Source organism: Ictidomys tridecemlineatus, chromosome 5 (genome assembly GCF_052094955.1).
Source record: "Ictidomys tridecemlineatus isolate mIctTri1 chromosome 5, mIctTri1.hap1, whole genome shotgun sequence".
NCBI lineage: Eukaryota > Metazoa > Chordata > Mammalia > Rodentia > Sciuridae > Ictidomys > Ictidomys tridecemlineatus.
In genome coordinates, this window is record NC_135481.1 from 3679038 (window position 1) to 3698819 (window position 19782).

Here is a 19782-nt window from a genome sequence, read left to right on the forward strand (position 1 = left end):
ACACTTTGTGAGTATTTATAAATTGGCTAATATTTCCAAATTTCCTTGTCAGCTTTGTGAAAAACTTCCATGGTGGGGATGAGGGTGCAGCTCAGTAGTAGAGCACTTGACTAAGCACATGAGAGTCCGTGGATTCAACTCCTAAAACTCCAGAACAACAATAAAACTTAGGGAACATTCAGCATAGTTGCAACTGGTTATACAATTAATAAATATTACTTCTGTCTTATTGTATGGAAACTGCTGTATGAATTTCCTACCATTGCCATGACACATTGCCACATAGTTGCTTTTCACTGGGAAGGATCCCACTTACTTCTCTTTCTCAGCTTCTGGAGGATGCTTGTTTCCATGGGTCATGATGCTGCTCACTCTCCTGTGTTTCCATTATCTCACCTCACTTTCTACCTCCAGTATGAGTCTCTCCCTTTCCAGTAGCTTGCAGTTGATGACATTGGGCCCACCAGGAGAATCCAAGAGAGTGTCCCCATTTCTAAGAGTCTTAACTTTTTAAATTATAATTATTAAAGCATATTAATGTGTTTCACTGTGACATTTCTGCACAAGCATATATCATGCTTTGAGCATGCCCTCCCTTTCTTTCCCTCTTGCTTCTCTACTCCCAGTTACTTTTCCCTTTCCCTAAAAGTTCCTCTTTTACTTGTAGGTTATCTTTTCTTAGTTTCCAAGTATGAGGGAAAGCATGGAATATTTGTTTTCATGAGTCTGACTTGTTTCACTTAACATGATGTCCTTCCATAGTCCTCCAAATGGCATAATTTTCATTCTTCTTCATGGATGAATAATGCTTTATTGTGTGTGTGTGTGTGTGTGTGTGTATATATATATGTGTGTGTGTGTGTGTGTGTGTGTGTGTGTGTGTGTGTATATATATATATATATATATATATATATATATATATATATATATATATAACCCTATTTTCTTTATGCAGCTTTAGGGACACATAGAATGATTCCATGTCTTGGTTATTGTGAATAGAGCCGTAATAAACATGCATTTGCAAGTATTCAAGAGCCTTAACTGAATCATATCTGAAATGGCCCTTTTGCTACATAAGGATATATTCATAGGTAAGGGAGCATTAGGATTAAGGGCATTAGTTTTCCTGCCTCATGTACAGTCTGGACCCCCAAATTTATGTCCATCCCACAATCAAACTACATTAACTCCATCTGCATATCCTCAAAAGACTCAACATATTACAGCATCAAATTAATGTACAAAATCTCAACTAAAATTTATCAGCTCAAAAGTTTCAAATCTCATCATCTGAATCGTCTAAATCAGCTTTGGGTGAGGATCTGCTGTGATTTATCTTGAGGCACATTTCCTCTACATCTGTGAATTTGTAGAACCTAGGAAGCAGGAGGCTCTTTGCTCCAAAAATGCAATACTGAAACAGGAATAAGGGAGCAGTAATAGACCTTCCCATTTGAAATGAGAGAAAATGGTAAGGGAAAAAGGAAGCACCATTTCTGAGCAATTTCTAAATCCAGCCATACAAACGACATTAGGTTTCAAGGCCTGGCACTAAAGCTCTGTGATGTGAGGTCCTGCCCTGTGTGTCTGAGGTTGTGGCCTTGGAGCCTCCTTCCTTTTCCATAGGGTAGCACATATTTGAAGCTGAGTGTTGTCAACCTGTTTCCTGCCTCTAGGATGTTGGGAGTCTGGTACATTCTTTCATTGTGTCCTCTGTCCCATTCAGTCCAATGCAGCAGTGTTTCTGTTAATGTAAAATTTTTGAGAATCTCATGGGTCTCCCATAGATGTCTCAAATGTTGCTGCCATTTGACAAGCAGCTCTTCTATGCTTGTTCATGGATAATCCCCTCTTCATCTCTGGCTTCCACTTACATGACAGAGGCGGCCCCTGAGTCACACATCTAATAATCTCAGAAAGCTTTCTGTGTTGTTCAGATGCATGAGCATAACGTTGTCCTATGACTCCCTTGTTTTTCTCTTAAGACCAGGCCATTCTGACACTGAATGTCATAATTGTAGTATATTTCCTTTCTTTTGCAACCTAGAAAAATTAAGAGTTATCCAAATCATTGATTCAGGGTCTTTTCTTTTATTAGCAACTTTCCATTCCATCTCTCTCCTCTGCCCCTCACTTTTTACTATGAGAAGCAGAAAGAAAGCAGGCCACAACTTCAACACTTGGCTTGGAAATATCCTCCTGTAGGTACGAACTTTCATCATTGTGTTAGCTTCCTATGACTTCTATGACAAATTGCCACAAATTTGTTGGCATTAAACAACACAAATTCATTCTCTTAAGCTTCTGGAGCACATGAATCTGAAATCAGTTTCACTGGAGCAAAAATCAAGATGTTGGCAGAGCTCCACACGCTCTCTGGAGGCTCTTGGGAAAAATTCATCACCTTTTTTAGAGTCCTTGTCTTGCATTCCTTGGCCCAAGGCTCCTGCCTACCTCTTCAAGCCAGCAACTCAGCACCTCACATCTGTCATCTCTGTTTTCATCTCCTTCCCTCTTCTGTGTTTCATCTCTTGCCTGTCTCAAGAGATGATTGCATTTAGGGCACACCTGGATGACTTCCTCATCTCAAGACCCTTAACTTATTCTCATCTGCAAAGACCTTTTTTCCCATGAAAGGTAATGTTTACATGCTCCAGGAATGAAGACCTTATGTTTTCAGGAGCCATTATTTATGTTACTATGATTGTTTGTAAGTCCTGCTGTCTGCATAACTGTAGATACAGTTCAGCCAAGCTTTCTCTCACTATACAACAGTCGTATTCTCTCTTACAGTTTCCAACAGCCTGCTCTGCGTTTCCTTCAGACTCTCACCAGCAGATCCTTTGATCTCTGTATTTCTAACAACAGTATGTTTTTGGCCATTTAGCTATTCTCAATGACAGCATAAGTTTTCTATACATGCTCATCACTTTCTTGCAAATCCTCAGTACAGAGTCCTTAACACCCATGTGTCTAGGAACAGTCTATTTAGGGTAATGTAGGATTTCTGTTATTTATCTCAGTTTCCTTCCAGCCTCTACCCACTGCCAAATTCCAAAGCCATTTCCACATTTTCAGAAATTTATTACAATAGTTTCCCTCTTCCAGATATCAAAATTTGTATCAGTTACCTGTTGGCAGTGTAACAAATTGTCAAGAGCTTATTTGCTTAAAATAGCACATTTTATTATATTATAGTACTGGTGGTCAAGAACCCCAAAAGAATCTTATAAGGCTAAAATTAAGGTGTTGGCAGGTTTGCATTCCTTCTGGAAGCTCTAGGGGAGAATCCTTACCTTGCTTCTTCCAGTTTCTAGAGGACACCTGCATTCCTGGGCTCTCAACCACATCATTCCCACCTCTGCTTCCCTCATCGCATCTCTGAAACTGATGCTCTTGCCTCCCCTTTATAAAGACCCTTGTGATTATATTGTTCCCACATGGATAATCCAGGAAAAAACCTCTCCTTCAGAAGAGCCTTAAACTAATCACATCTGCAGAGCATTTTTCCATGTGAGATTGCATTCAGAGGCTTGGGGTTTCTGTGCTTGAGAACATAAGCAGGTGAGCATAGTTCTTATTTTGCCCAGCATGGCACTACCTTCCACTGCATTAGTGCTGTATTTCTACATGGGTGAGAAGGTCTCAAATCTGAAGAGAATATGGCTAGGAATCTGGACACTTTCTTCAATTACTTATTGTTATTAAATTTCTGGTCTTGGACCAACACTTTTAACCAGTTTTTTGTAACTATTAATTATTTCTTTCTGGTTATAAAAGCAATTGCTGTTATCATTCTTTTTCAAATGAGAAAACTTGACCAGAGGAGTTAGGAAGAGTTAGTTCATTCAATGCTAAAGCTACTCTAGAATTTGGTTGTTTTATCTGTCTTAAAGTGCTCACCTGTGAGCTGCTGCTTTTGGTCAGATCTCAATTAGGATGATAAAAATCCAAGACGGAACAATGATCTTAATTGACAAAATAGTCTTTCTTTACCCTACAATTAAGAGGTTTTTCACAAATGGGACCTTATGCTCCAACAAGTCAGTGCTTAAACTGTCTTAACAGAAATTAGAAGTAAAACGTAAATTGGACTTTTGGAAAAAAAATACTGAATTCCTGGACTCAGTAACCTGACTGGCACTTTTGAGCTATGATAGTCAACCATTCCTAGAGGGCTTTGATCTCAGTTCTCTGTGAAGGAGGTTGGACATACATCAAGGCCCTTACATTTCAAAGACCCCATGAATAGAAGTTTCCCTCTAGAGACATAAGCACAAACCATTGTTGTGAGACATTTAAAGGCATCAAGAATTTTAAATTTATTCTCTCACTCAGGCTGAAACATTTGCTGTTGGAGGACTTATCTGAATAATTAATTCATTTGTTAGACACTTTCATAGATGAAGTATACTTTTCTGAGGTTTTAGATTCTGATTCTAAGGAGCTCTATAAAACTGAGGACTAATCATTGAAACTTAATCATTTATTGAGGTGGTAATTATAGAAAGCACTCTTTTTTTATGTTTTTACTGGAAGCATTTTAAAGAATCTTTTTTTAATATAGATCCATATATTTTATATATATATTTCAGTCAACTATTTTGCTGCTGTGACCCAAAGACTTGATAATAATGATTAGAGAAGGAAAAGTTTATTCGGGGGCTTCTGGTTTCAGAGGTATCAGTCTATAGAAGGTGGGCTCTATCCCTCAGAGCTCAAGGTAAGGCAGAATATTATGGTGGAGGGGTGTGGTAGAGGAAAGCAGCTGGAAACATGGCACCAGAAAGCAGAGAGAGAGAGAGGCAGGGAGGGAGGGAGATTCCTCTCACCAGGGACAAACTATATCTACCCCAAAAGCACTCCCCCACTGACCCACTCCTCCAACCACACCGTGTCTGCCTACAGTTATCAGGTGATCCCTATCAGGGGATTAGTACATTGATGAATCATTTTCCCTCTCAGCTTCTTGTGTTGTCTCACACATGAGCTAATGAGGGATACTTCATATCTAAACCATAATATCCAGCTAATTTCTATTGACCTGTCTTTGCACGTTCTTACTATGCCCTGCCCTCCTTATAACACACACACACACACATGCACGTACCCGCATACACACACACATGCACGTACCTGCAGACACATTCACTCCTACAGTATGCTAAAAGTAGACCTTGGTGTGACTTCCTTGCAGAATGCCACCTTTAAATGTTGTCAGTGCAGTGATTTTCCAGAGATGGGTAGCTCTGGGAATCAACCAGCCAGAGTGAATCCCACCATGACAGGCACAGGGCTCTGGTTCCCCTTGTAAGTGCATGGTCTTGGCCAGGAAACCAGTCGTAATCCAGGAATGGGTAGTGTGCCCAAGGGGGGTATCAAGTTTCCTGGGTACGTGTGTGTGTGTGTGTGTGTGTGTGTGTGTGTGTGTGTGTGTGTGTATGTTAGGGGGTGGCTTGCTCTGACAAATAGGGATGGACAACAGAGGTTCTGAACTGTGGTACCTGGAGTGGGAAGGTGGAATGAAGCAGACCAGCACAGAGCAAGGAAAGGAGGAGCTAATCGCAAGTCATCAAGTTGTCAAGAACTCAGCCAATAGACCTGGTTTCCGGGCAGTCTACAGATCCAGTGGAAACTGAGTGTTTGCTGGAACCAGAACCCCAGTTAAGGTGTCTTAGAGACATAGCTGTGACTGAAAAGAAGATTCTGCCATTGAGGCACCATCTCCACATCTGCCCTGGGGATGGGAGTGGACCCATGATGTCGTCAGTAGGGGGCGACTCAGAGCTGGGTCTGCTGGTTGCAGGCTCAGTACTCAAGCTGGGTGGAGGCAGAATCACCTGAACTACCCTCTCCCCCTGAACTCCCCGCACTGCTCCAGTGGTGGGCCCTGGGTGTTCCTGTCTCCCTGGTCCATGAATTGTTAGAAGGGAGGCCATAAACCCACCCAAAGAGCCCCTACTACCCTGTCTTTCCACGTGCTCTCACATTTATTGTTTTGAACCTGCTCTCACAGATATATATATATGTCTGTCTGTCCTGGTTCTCTATTAAAATTTTGCTTCTTAAGGAAATTCTAGATATTCTGAGATCACTTGTGATTTTATTCTCTAGATTATATCTGAGTCATTTAAATTCTCTGTTTGTTATTGTTTTACTCAACAAATTGCTTAAGTTTGCTGACAACCACGTTAAAAAAAAAACCAACATTATTTCCTTTGTGTTGTCTGAATACCACTCTCACAGACTATGCTTTTTCATTCCTAATTTTCATAATTGTAGTAAGTGAATCTCTATTTACCTCACCCATTTCATAGTCTCTTAGAATGTACCTTTTTTTCATAGTTTATGATTGAAGAGATCCATTGCAGATTATCAGTCATGCAAAATAATGTAAAAATCTAACAACAGTTTATTTGTTATTACACATACACATGCATGCTAGAATTAAAAATTCAGTCCCTCAGAGTCACAATTATGTAGATTTTAGTAATGTGGGAAATACTTCAGCTCTAATGTTGGGTTTTAAAAAAAGAATGCATTTTAAATACCAGGAATGAAAAGAAAATATACATACATATAGAAGAATTCTGGGTTACCTGTACCAAGTAAATTCACAATAAAATTGTAGGTATTTGTAATTATCCTTTTTATTTTTTTTCTGTATTTTCTCATAATTTATGAATATACATGGAATATGCCATTTTAAAAATCATCTCCTTGCTTCAACATGAGACTTCTGTCCATTTGTACTTATAGCTCTCTGGGACTCTATGTATTTGAGGGACTGTCTTTCATAGTATTGTGAATGGAGAATTCTCTCTCCTGATGGGCACAGACCTCTTTCCACTGGTCACATTTTAGTTTCAATCAGACAATGCACGCATTGACTACTCAGTCTACAATCAGCAAGTGTGAATTATGTGCCCAATCTAATAATTATAGTTTAATCTATATTAATAGGAGGAAGTAATAAAGGTAAAAATGAATGTTTTTACATTTTGATTCTCCTCCTGGGTGCTTAAGCAGTGTTCAAATATAATACAATGAGGCATTGACCATAGTGCTATTTAAAATGGAATTATTATTTGCTTTAGAAGTAGACAACATGCATTTGAAGTCAAATGTTTTGTCTTATGATTTCATTTTATATAATTCATTTTATTTTAAATAATGGAAAGAAAATCAAGAAACAGAAGATAAGCTCAATACAATTTGGAATTTTAATTAGAAAAAGGTCTGTAAGATAAATAAAAATTCTTGTTCATTTTTTGTGACTATGACAAAATACTTGATGCTGGGTAATGAATAAAGTAAGGAGATTTTTGTTTTGAGGACTGAAAGTTCAAGGTCAGGTGATTCCATCTGTTCAGTCTTTTGTGAGGGCTTCATGGAGATGACATCACAATGGTAGAGGCATGAGCAGAAGTGTCCTTGTGGTAAGACAGGACTCCAGATTCAAGGGCCAGTCTGTCACTTTTTAACTGGGGTCCTGTAGGAACTACATTAAGGCCTTACAAAGGCAGTGGCACCAGTGACCTAATCATCTCCCATTAGGCCCCACCTCTTATAGCTTCTACCACCTCAATAACCCCACACTGGGGCCCAAGCTTCAGGCATATGAACTTTTGGGGAGCACCCTCAAGCCCTGTGCAGACCATGGAATTCCCACATGTGGTAGCTCTGCAAGTGCACTTGCTTCTTCCAGAGCAGAGCCTGTGGCTGTGTGGCAAGCAGCAGATGCCTTTAGGGAGCCTCTGCACTCAAAAGCTGGCAGCAGAGGATCTTGCCATGAGAGCCTTGCATTTAGGGTCTGATTCCTTATTCTACACACTAAATTTCCTCCTCCATGAACTGAGGTCATAATAGTAAGGGATCTAATCATACTGCTATGATTTCATGAGTGAACGTAGGTAAAGCATTCAAAACAGTTCCTGGCACAAACAGGTCCACTGTCATTATTATCACTATTGTAGTTATTGGTGATGGTGGTGGTGGTTGTTGGTGTTATTATTAGGAAAACTAGGCTTGAATTAAAAAGCAAATTCAGTTTTACCAGAGCATTCCTATTGCAACCTACATTTACTTACTGTACGGTTTCATATCAATCTATTAAACAATGAGTATAGCCAGGTTCTGGTAAAACTGTGTGCATTTATCTACATTGATTTACATTTTTTTGAGCTCATGAGCTATTTTAGATAATGTGTATATTTTCAGCCTCATCAAGGTAACCCTTTTTAGATAATGATGAATAAGGGATGGGAAACAAAGAGTAAATACTTTTAAGTGCATCTTTAGTTGTTTTACAAGCAGTTATGTATATAGATGGGAGGGGAGAAACCACATACCAAGCTGAGTGGATTTGATTCTAAGCCTTATTTCTGAATGATACTCATCTACTACTACGCAAATTTAGGTACTTTAGTGAAGACATTTTAAACAATAACACAAAAGGTATTTGTTAAAATTAGTATTTGATATGGCTTTCTGGGACAAGGCAGCTGCTCAGTAGACAGTGAATCATTTAAAGGTCTGATCTCTTTTTTTTTCAGCTTGACCATCTCTGCTGAGTGCCCCATGCAACTTGAAGACTTCCCGATGGATGCCCATGCTTGCCCTCTGAAATTTGGCAGCTGTAAGTTATTTTCATAAGTAAGAACCCTGGATATACTTTTGAGGTCAATTCCACATTCATGGAGAAGAATGTAGGTTGTGTATGAGCACAGTATGGTGCAATCAGAGAAGACTAGAGAGTGCTTTGTCCTTGCCACATTAGTTTCCTTGTCTTTAAAGTGAAAATATGGCCACCTGTATCATAAGTCAGAGAGCAAGAAAAAAAGGAAGTCTTTGGGTTCCATAGTCCCCTTTGAGTTTGTATTCCAGAGATATAAAGACCTCCTACAAGCTTCCATCTCCCAAAGGCTCGACCACCTCCCAATATCCCACCCTTAAGACAAGCCTTTAACACATGAGCTAAGGGGGAGGAGGCTTCCCAGTCTAACTGAGCTGACTATATTCAGGAGAAGACCTTCACCAGTCCTTCTGGCAAGATACTCTGGAGATCTCTGTCTCATCCAATCTACGTCTTTTTGTTGTTGTTTTAAACAGCCACAAGGTATTTGGGTCTCATTGGCACTCAGAAACTAACAAGACTGAAACCTTTTCCTCGGGCATCTCAGAAAAGCTGTATTATGGGATGCTTCATCCAACTATTTTCTTTTCCAGAGAGCAGCTGAGATCTAGGGTTTTCTCCCTGTTTGCTGTGTGCTGAACCAGTGGCATGGGCTGTGAGACCAGTTGCCATCTCTGTTCTCACTGGCTCTTAGGTGACTGGGTAGTGCTGAGTCCCCTTGGTGCTCAAAGGCAGGCTCCATGGGAAGCCAGACATCTGTGTAGCACCTAGAAAAGTTGGGATGCTAGATCCATGATCTGCCTCTCCCTCCCTAGGAAGAATCTGGGAGCTGGTGTTTTGCATCCACTTACACTGAGCTGAGCTTGGGAAGGGTATGGGACTGTGGTGACTGAAAGTCCAAGTAGGCCCTCGTCCTACTCCTTTTCCTTGTTCCCAGTTGTTGGTGTCTAGATTTGCTAACTCTGCGGATTCCCTGATCAACTGTATGAGGTGAAGTGAGGTTTCTGTCCCTAGGGAAGGATTCAAAGCCTGGATGTTGGATGCATGCTCTACTTGGTTATTTTATAAGGACTCTGGATTCTGTTAAATCTATAGAGTTTTAATTATATATTCCACTTCTATTTACACTTGCACTTCTATTTATAATCATACTTCTATATATAAAACCAATTAACTTGGCTGAGTTCAAACTCCAGACTGCCTTTCCCTGGCAGGCAGCAGCTGACATGTCAGGTATTTCTTTGACCTTTGTTGGGCTGGTGGGACCATGCTCCATGCATGCAAATACCTAGTGTGGGGGTAAGACAGAAATTTGGGTGCAGATTTTGTACATCAGAATATATCACACTTGGGGCTTCCTCCCCATGGCTCTTTTAATTTCAAGGATTTGATGTCTCACCTTCCAGCTGCATTGCCTTGGCGACTACAGACTCTTCCTCTGATTCTTCACACCGTCAAGACTGAGGAATCCTGTCTGAAGCTTAGCGCCACCTCACAGTACTGACACACAGCCTTTTAAGGGAAAAGCCATTGCTTCTTCCATGTGTCACCCTTTAGTTTCTGCCTGTACTTGTCCTCTCTCCAGATCCTTCAGGGAGTAATTTTTTTTATTGGTGTCCAGACTTAATGGTTGTTACCTCATAGCAGCCACTTTGCCATTCCTGGAAGTGGAGCCTTTTTTTGACTCCAAGAGTTTTATTACTCTGTCATTTTAAAGGGACTTTTGAATTTAAGAGAGATAAGTATGAGTGATGAACCAAAAGTAAAGTGAGATGGAAATAATTGGTCTTTTTTCAAACTATGGTCTTCAAATGCTAAAGAGAGATTAGCATGTACATTTATTTGGGGGAATGATGTAATAGAAGGGCATTGTCACCGGGATATATTTAAATCACTTGCTTACACCGGGTGACTATGGACATCATAGCTTGTGACAAAAAAAAACTTACTAAAGATTCCAAAGGCATTTTTGTAGGAAATTACTTATTCACATCTCTGGAGGAAGATCAGTGGTCCATCATGAGTTATGTAATGTTTTGAACAACCAAAAAAAAAAAAAAGAATCAGTGGTCCACATCTCCCAAGGAAAATTAGTTGTATAATTTAAAATTATACCACTCTCAGTATAGGAAAATTATGCTTTGATTTGATCAGAAACAGAACACTGAAAAGTTGAAGGTTTTTTGTTTGTTTATTTGTTTTGTTTTTTTCATACTGTGGTGGTACTATGTCCTTTGGTTAAATAAGTTCAAGTCACTGTGATGCCTAGATTTAATGGTAATTGTGTTCAGGGCAAGCAACTCGAGAGCAATTTTTGGTGATGAAAAATATGTGACAACCTAATTTTTCTTCACTAAATTATCTCATACTCGACAGCCAACCCACTGCAGTTAAATCATTTATCACATTCAAAACTGAAGTAATCAGCTGGTGGGATCTTTTCCCTTTCTACATTCAATGAAACTAAATAAGATCACTATCATACAAAATATATAGAATAAAACTAGCAGAGGCACTTCTCGAACTCAGTAGATGTTTTGAACTGTCCTGCCAGATTTCTTTTTATCTGCCCAGTATTTTGAAGATGGATTTGAGTTGATTCAGATATCGATCAATAGTGTATATTTACTGTTAATGACCACAATTTGCAAAAAGTTCAAAGGATTTTATTGATATCATGTTTTATACAATGACCAAGAGATAGAAAACTGTATAAATATAGCTTTTTGTCAGCTTATGTGATTTCAGTTCAAGACATAATTATTTTAGGAGAAGAAATGCCACTCTACAAAATGCCTTTCATCCTTTGGATTTTCTAAAAATAGATGCTTGGCCAAGTTGCTCACTTATACCACAGGCATCTGAGTATGCATAGGCTAAATGTGATAGTATAATGAGTTTCAAATTACCCAATCCAACAGTTCTCTGCTATTAGGAGACAAAGGAATGCAAATATGTGTCGTTATTCTAATGAGCCACATGCTCTGGTTTCTCTAATGCAGAAGTGAATTAGCAGCAGGCATTTCTGTTATTGCTGCCTCCAGCTTCAAGAATTCAAACAAATGTTGAAATTAGTCCTAGCTTATAGAGGATGTTTCCTAGTCTATACAGAAATCCTTAAAGATAATGGCATGGTTTCCATTTGAAATTAAATGCTCAAACACATCAAAATTGTTCAAAAAAGAAAATGTCTTGATTCTTTTGCTCATTTTGTTTGTAGAACAATGAATTAAATATTAAATTATGAGATAATATCTGGATTTATGAACATTGAATTTTAAATTTATCTGGATTTCTGAAAATATATGCTAAATTAGAACTGAAGGCTTCCTTGGTGGGCATCTAGGAAATCAGGAATCAGTCTCCCTGTTGTGAGCTGTAAATATATTTACATGTGTGGAATCATGACCCTGCTGTTGCATTCATCATCTCCAGTATATAGCAACTCAGCATGACTATGCACAATCTAGAACCCAGGTTTCTCCAAGTCTGATGTGAATATGTCACAGTGCCTGAGGTCTTGGAAACACAGTGAAGTTTTTTTTCTGTGTTGTGCCTGAGTTTAGATTGTTTCATCAACTGTGTTGGTTAATTAGTTAAACTTGATTATTGCCATGGTCTGAATGTTTGTGTCCCATCCAAATTTACGTATTGAAACCTAATCCCCAATGTGATGGCATTAGAAGATGAGGCCTTCAGGAGATGATGGGGTGATGAGAGTCTCAGAGAGCCTTGATTGCCCTTCTTCCATGTGAAGACACAATAAGAAGGCACTCAAATGGACTAGGAAAATTGCTATTTAAAAGAACTGCTGTTTTAAAGGGACTGTCTTAGAGTCTGTTTGGGATGCTAAAATAGAATATCATAAATTAGGCTGCTTATAAGCAATGTAAATTTATTCTTCACAATTCTGGAGTCTGGAAAGTCCAAGGTCAAGTTGATGACAGATTTGGTGGCTGTTAAGGGCCTGCTTCCTCTTCATAGAGGAGATGGTAGAAGGAGCAAGAGAATCTGTTTTATAAGGTCACTAATCCCACTTGTAGGGCTCCACCCACATGTCCTGATGACCTTGTGAAGGCCCACCTCCTAATACTATCGTATTTAGGATTCCATTTCAATATAATTTCTGGGGGACACAAACATTGGATCTGTAGCAGGCATGGAAAGCATTCGGCTCTCTGCTTGGTGCAAGGAGGAACACACAAGTATCAACCATGAGCTTCTCCTGAGGAGCTGATGGACACATGTAGATCATTGGATTAAATATCTTTTTGCAACTTAAAGCCATTTGAGATTCACAGAAAAGATAGCTCACCATGGGGATCTGAAATGAACCTGGTAGGATTTGAATAGAAAGAGATATAATGGAAATAAGGGCAAAACACAGAAAACCCCTCCTCTGTTAGTCCAGGTCTAGAATGACATGAGAAACCTCCTCTGAAATCAGCAAGTCACAGAAGGATGAATTCTGTATGATCTTGCTTGTTTTTGGATTCTCGTAGAAACAAAGAGACTGGATTGTTCCAAGAGGTTGGGTGTGGGTAGAGAAGGATGGGCACAAGGAAGATGTTGGTTTCAGAGTGCAAAATTTCAGTAGACCACAGGAATAGAATTTGTGGTCTATTACACAGAATGCTGACCACAGTTGATAATAATGTGTATTTCAAAGCTGATAAAATTGACTGCTAATGTTCTCATCACACACATAAAAAAATGATGAGTTAGTGAGGTAATAGATATATATTAACTATGTTGACAGAATCTTTCTGCACTGTATACATAGCTCAAATCATCACTTTGTACCCCATAAATTTGCACAATTTTTATTTGTCAATTAAAAATACATTTTAACAAGAGGGGAAGCCTCCTTTGGGGAACTGGCAGAATGGCATTACAAGCTAAACAGGAAAGACCATAAATACAAAAGTATTTCTAAAAGTAGCAGGCAGAGCGGGTGATGCGTATTGAACAAAGGAACCACATACTGATTTGACTGTTCCTGGAGGTGACATCAAGAGCTAGAAATTCCCAAGAAGCAGGTAGAAGAGATAAGACCTGAGAGGAGTTGTTGGCCAGATATGAAAACAGAATATGTAGGATGAAAGAGGGGCATGATTCAAAGATAGCACTGTGATTTTAAGACAAGGTGACGTGAAAGCTGGTCGTAATTGGGAGAAGCTGCTGGTTTGAAGGTAAAAAAGTGAAGTGGTTTATGAAAGTGAGGAAATTATGTAAGAGATTTTCTCTGAGGACTCTCATCCTCCTTCAGTGCTTCTTACTCCTGTCATTGAGGCAGAGCATCTTTCTGCTGGGAAGGTGACAGTCCTTCTTTCCTGATCTATTTCTACTAAAAGTCCACAAACACAGAGAGCATAGTTTCTTTATCATGTTCTCTCAGACCCTGTGTAATTTTGCAAGGACTTAACTATGAGCTGGTGAAGTGCTTCATGATCTACAGTGGTGGCATAGTTGGTAATAAGGCAGATGTGTTATCTGTTCATCCCATCTGCTGATTGCTCACTTACCTCTTAACTGGTTCTGGATAAGGCAAAGGCTGTGCAATACCCTCTTGATTTATTTTATCTCTTAAATTTAAAGCAAGATTATTGGGCCTCTGCTAGACCCTTCAAGATGCCACATCTAAATATATTCATATTTTGCAAACTTTTCTTCTCTATGTTATGCAAGCCACAATGTCAGTTATGGATTTAGTTTCCAACCCAGGAGACTACAGTCATACAGGTAATGTGTGACAGGGTCTTGATAAGGTAGTTGCTATGCTTATTCCCACCCTGGTTTTAGAAGAGAGAGGGAAGCTAGAGACATAGGCTTCAGAGAACTCAAATGCTGTACATTTTCAGATCACAAAGATACTAGTTACTTGTGACATTCTAACCTGCATTTCTCTAACATCATATGTAATTAATGCAGAGCAACACAGACCTTTTGCATGGCTGTTAGTAGTTCCTGGATGTCCCTGCACAGTCTGTCAAATGAGACTGACTATTTTCCTCAAAAATTAGATCTGCTGACAATCAGAATTCAGTTAAGGGCTGGAGGCTTAGAGGTGGAGTGAGTGCTTACCATGTATGAAGCCTATGGATTCAATCCACAACATAAATAAGGAAGGAAGGGAGGGAGGGAATAAGGGAGGAGAAAATTCAAATAGAAATCTCTTTTCTTTAGACTGGGTTAGACACCAAGCAAAAATCCTTCTTGACATATGGTTATACTCACTGTGGCTATTATTTATTAAGCATCTACAGTGTGATGGGCATATTCTAAATACTTAATATTCATGCATACACTTTGTTCTCACTACAACCCTTAGGAGATGGGTGTTATTTTTGCAAAAACTACAGGTGGGAAAATAAGAGGCTTAGAGCTCAAGCAGGTTGTCCAAGTTCATTCTGATAGTGAATGTCAGAATCATAATTTCTTATTTCATTAATAGTTAAACAAAAACACATGACTTCTGAAAGGCCTTCTATGTAAGCAGTCGATTATCACTACCTTCTACTAGAGATTTGCAATGCTAGAAGAGGTCAGAAAGTGTCAACCAGAGGGGAAAGTCCTTAAGGGCAGTGATGATGAATTCCCCAGTCAGTTGTGAGTGAACATGTTTCAAGCCTTCTTGCACAGCCCTGTTGATGTATGGTCAGAGGAGGGTGAGTGTTGTTTTCCAGGACTCTAAATCATGAAAAATGATAGCACAGTAAACCTGATTGCCTCCTTTACTGTTGTCCCAGCTGAAAGATTGAATGCCACATCGCTGACCCAAAGAGAAGAGTTTAGTGTTGGTTGCTAAACATCTGAGCTGAAATGGACATGAGTGGTCATTTATTTCCACCTTTAATTTGATGAGAGTGAAACTCAGGATTCTGTGCTGACATTGCCAGACATGCCGGAGGCCACAGTGCCTCTTGCTGTTGGTATTATTAATGCTATTAGCATCATCCACATCAAAAGAGCTTTTAATATTTAAGAGTTTAGAAAGCAAAAACATGTGAATTATTATAATGTGTTGTAGATAGTGTCTGCTGTGCTTTCAAATGACTTTTATCTACTTACAATTGCTATTTTATTGGATCTTGACTGGAAGGTACATATTGCTAATTTAATCTCCTGTCCACCCCACAGCAATGGAGAGACTCATGCCTAGCAAGGTCCAAGTAACATACAGGGGTCTCCACGTGGGCCGGTGATCCCTCAGCCCTCCCTGCTGGCAGTGCACTCCCTGGCCAACATGCTTCTTAGCCTCAGAGCCTGAGGAGGAGCCATCTGAAGCTATGTGCCATCCCAGTTCTACAGTGGAAATGATGCGCAGCTCTACATTCAGGAGGGGAGATGGGATAGGGAGTCAGTGGCCCTACCAGGCCAAGACTGTCCCAGCCACCACTTCCACCTCTGTACCTCTGAGATGCAATGATTCCCATCAGCACCTTTGCTTCCTCATTAGGAGCCATCTATGCCCCTGGATCTCACCTTTCTCCAGAGCACCCCGTGTCCCAGGCATTGCCTGTCTCCCTAGCATCTCATGCTAGTCCTCACTCCTTTTCTTTTTCTTTCTTAGCAGTCTTGGCATCAAGTAGTCACCTATGAGAAAAACAATATTTTCTGTGTTCTGGGCTCTCTTTAGATGAATTTCTATAATCTTAGCTAAGTCTCAGAACTGTTTTGTATCAAAACTTACTTCCCCAAGCTTTGAGCTCCTTTCATGAGCTTTGGTATTCATGTTTCCCAACCCATTTACATCTTCGAAGACATGTGGGGATCTACCATACTTCTCTCCAGGGAACAAACTCCCAGTCTCCTGTGGGTACGGAAATGGAAAGAAGGGGTGGTTAATGAAGCCTACATTTATGACTGAGGCCACCGTACAAGGCCAGCTGCAGGGCAGGAGATTTCTCTGGTATGAGGCAGATGAGCTGAGGAGAATATACAGAACAGGTGCACAGGATAACAGGTGCAGGACCAGCCTGAGCTAGTCTGGAGACAGCAGGAAGCGGGGCTTTTTCCCTACCCAGAGGACACTGCTTCATTAGCCTCTTCTATGCAATCCACACTTACAGCCTGGACAGAATCCAGCCAGACTGCTTTGCTCAAATCCATGTCTGAGTATCCACAGGCCTGCATTATTCAAGGTTCTGCAACATTTACATAATAGGCAAAAGAAATCTCACTGTCATTTATGTGGAACCCAGGGGGCCATTGGAGTTGCAGAAAATGCCCAACGGTGCCTGTGACTGGACATTTAGAAAGCCATTTGCCAAGGGGAAGAGCAGCATTACCCCCCACACACATTCATCACCCTGAAATGCACATCTTCCCAGGAGACAAGAAAATTACAATGGAAGAATTTTCATTAGGAGAACTCCAATGTTGTCCATGTGAAAACACCTTTCTATATTACCTAAAACTTGAAAAGAGAAGGTCATGCTAATTTTAGAAAAAGGTTGACAAGAACACTACCCAACATGCACTTAAAAAAAGAGCTAAGCATGCCTTCCAGGGTGTCTCGTCAATTGTTAAATAAATAAATGGCTATTCTATTTACTTCTGTATAGATCTTACTAATGTGCATATCAACATTAGGATCCCATCATTAGTTCTCATGCTCCCAGCCCAGCAAACTTGTAAGTTGCCCCCCCCACATGGCCATCATTTTCAGACAGGGTATGTTGGTTATGAAAAAAGAGTGTTGCATATCACAAGGTGGGGGGAATCTATCAAAAGATGTGCAAGGTGATTGTGTAGGACATGATATGAATTTACTGAAAGATATTTCAATATAGATGATGTGAACTCATGAGTGGACACATCATGCCATGATGGAAAAGACTCCAGGTGGGGCATCTTGTTTCCCCAAACTTGTTTCACCTATATTCTAGATCCACTAGTTTCCAGTACAGATCTCCTGAGGAATTTGTTTTCAAATAAATCCTAATAAGCTGATTCTATCATGTATGTGGATGGACAAGGGCCAAGAACATCCAGGATCCCCTGAGGAAGGAAGGGTGGGGGCCTTACCCTCCTACCTGTGGATGTTCTCCTGACATCTGAATGATTGCAATATTTTGAAACAGGGAAAGGAGAGGGAGTGGAAAGAGAATCAAGGGAGGAGAAAGCAGGCTCCTGATATATGCAGTCTTTCCTGCCAGAGCAGATACTTCAAGTGAGGGAAGGGGGAAGACACACTGATGATTGTGTGGTCACACTGAAATGCACACGGGGAAATGGTATCTGATACTTAAATACAGATACTTAAGGCAACATATTAAACCTTGTATAATTCAAGTGTTGTATATGAGAGAGCAATGGGGAGGGCTTTTGGAAAGAGATGCTGAAAGCAAACTTTAACTTAGAATATGATGGATTTGATTACATTAAAATTAATATTTATCTGCCCCCCAAATAATGCCATGAACAAGGTGAAAGAGCTACATATTTAGAGCAGATATTTGGGATGCATATATCCAAAAGTATGTTGTATCAAGCTCTATAATGAAAAGAAACTAATCAAATGCGCATAAAAACACAGATTTTGTAGAAAAGATATGGGTAAATCCATCCCCAGAACATAAATGCTTCTAGAAACATAAAATTTGGAATACTTCCTTGGGAAAACAGGATGGTGAGCTATATTGGTGAGCTGCGCATGGGATGGCCCTGTATTTGCTATATACATGCTTGTTTTATAATTTTTGACTATTATGAATACTTGTTTGCACATAGAATAAGAATTTGGATAGTTGTGTGTATTAGCAAAGAAGCTTCCACACTTTGAGCATAATCTCCATCATTCCTCTGGCTTCTCTCTTTTAAAATCTCTGACAGGACATGGTTTGGCATGTAAGAACTAAGAATGGCTGTTGAAGGTACTTTCAGCTGCCACAGCTGCTGGGGGATTCCACAACATGTGTCCTACTGAGAGAGACTGTCCTTGTAGCCTGTGTCTCTAACGTATCCCCCAGCTCCAGAAGCATTTGTATTTTTTTTTTTTTGTATGACAGTGCTTGGCTTTGCTCAGTCAGGAGTTAGTGTCATGCCCTGTTGGAGGAGCTGGGAGAGAAGGCACACAGCCTTGTTCTGAAGGTGCCATGGCTCCACATGGCATCCATGCAGGTTCTGGGGCTAGACTGAGGCGGGTGTACCAGTTCACCTGAAGGGTCCTGGAATACACAGGCTCTTACACACCTACTTTTGCCTAGATGAACCCTGCTGGATTCTCTGGCCACCCCTTGGCTATCACGTGCAGCCCCGTGTGACAACATATTTGTTGTGCCCCCCAGCTGTGGTGGCCGCTTGCAACTCCGCTTTCCTCATCTCCTTAAACTCTAGACCCTACAACACACTGGGAAGCTGTGCCTCATCCTCTTCTTTTATTCATCAGCATTCCCTGGGTGACCTCCCAGCCCAGTGCCTCAGGTGACATCACAATGAGACCATTGCTATGAACTCGGGGCTTGTGTGCTCCCACCCCCACACACATCAGCATCCCTCAGCTCCACATATTACAGGTCTCTTTCTTCCAACACATTATACTGCTCTTTCACTAGAGGTCAGTGCCCTCCAGGTTCTCGCCAGTCTACTCAGTGCAAATAACTACACACTTCCTCTCAAAGCTCCCATCATGTATCTTACATGAGCATGTTTTAGAAAAATGTATTCTATTTTCCTCTTCATTTATTACCATCATTGCCTCTCACCTGGATTGTTTTAATTTTACTCTCCCATTTCTGTCCCTTTTCCACCTGCATTCTACTCTCCTGACTCACTCATATGAGGGTCCTTTTATTGCATAAATTTGAATAGGTCACTTAATTGGCTTAACTCTCCTCTTCAGTGTCTTCCTGGCTCAGAGAAAAAGTCAAATGCCTCAAAGCTCTGTTTTATCTGGCCTTAGGTCTTCCCTCTTCTAGGTATGCTCTGTTTTGCCTCAGGCATCTCAGGCATGCTACTGCCCCTGGACCTTTGCACCTTGAGTTCTCTTTCCCTGGGTCTCCATTCCTCCATCTTCAAAGTCAGTAATGGCCAGTTGAGTACATTTTTCATGTTTTAAATCTCTTCATCTGGCTCCAGCTGGAGAAAGTTCTCTGTTTTGTGATAAGATTGGGCTCACTGGGATAATCCAGGATAATCT

General features: G+C 40.3%; 2 protein-coding genes across 9 annotated transcripts in view; one reads left to right on the forward strand and one right to left on the reverse strand.

Moving 5' to 3' along the window:
* Positions 1-19782, reverse strand: part of Gabrb3 (gamma-aminobutyric acid type A receptor subunit beta3) — a 396285-nt gene that overhangs the window by 373388 nt on the left and 3115 nt on the right. The gene's annotated exons all lie outside the window — the stretch shown is intronic.
* Positions 1-19782, forward strand: part of Gabra5 (gamma-aminobutyric acid type A receptor subunit alpha5) — a 75853-nt gene that overhangs the window by 42769 nt on the left and 13302 nt on the right. For all 8 annotated transcript variants that reach the window (XM_040274470.2, XM_040274465.2, XM_040274469.2 and 5 more), the window contains one exon: positions 8560-8642. In XM_040274470.2, coding sequence (XP_040130404.1) covers positions 8560-8642 — 83 coding nt within the window. The remainder of the gene's footprint in view (positions 1-8559; positions 8643-19782) is intronic.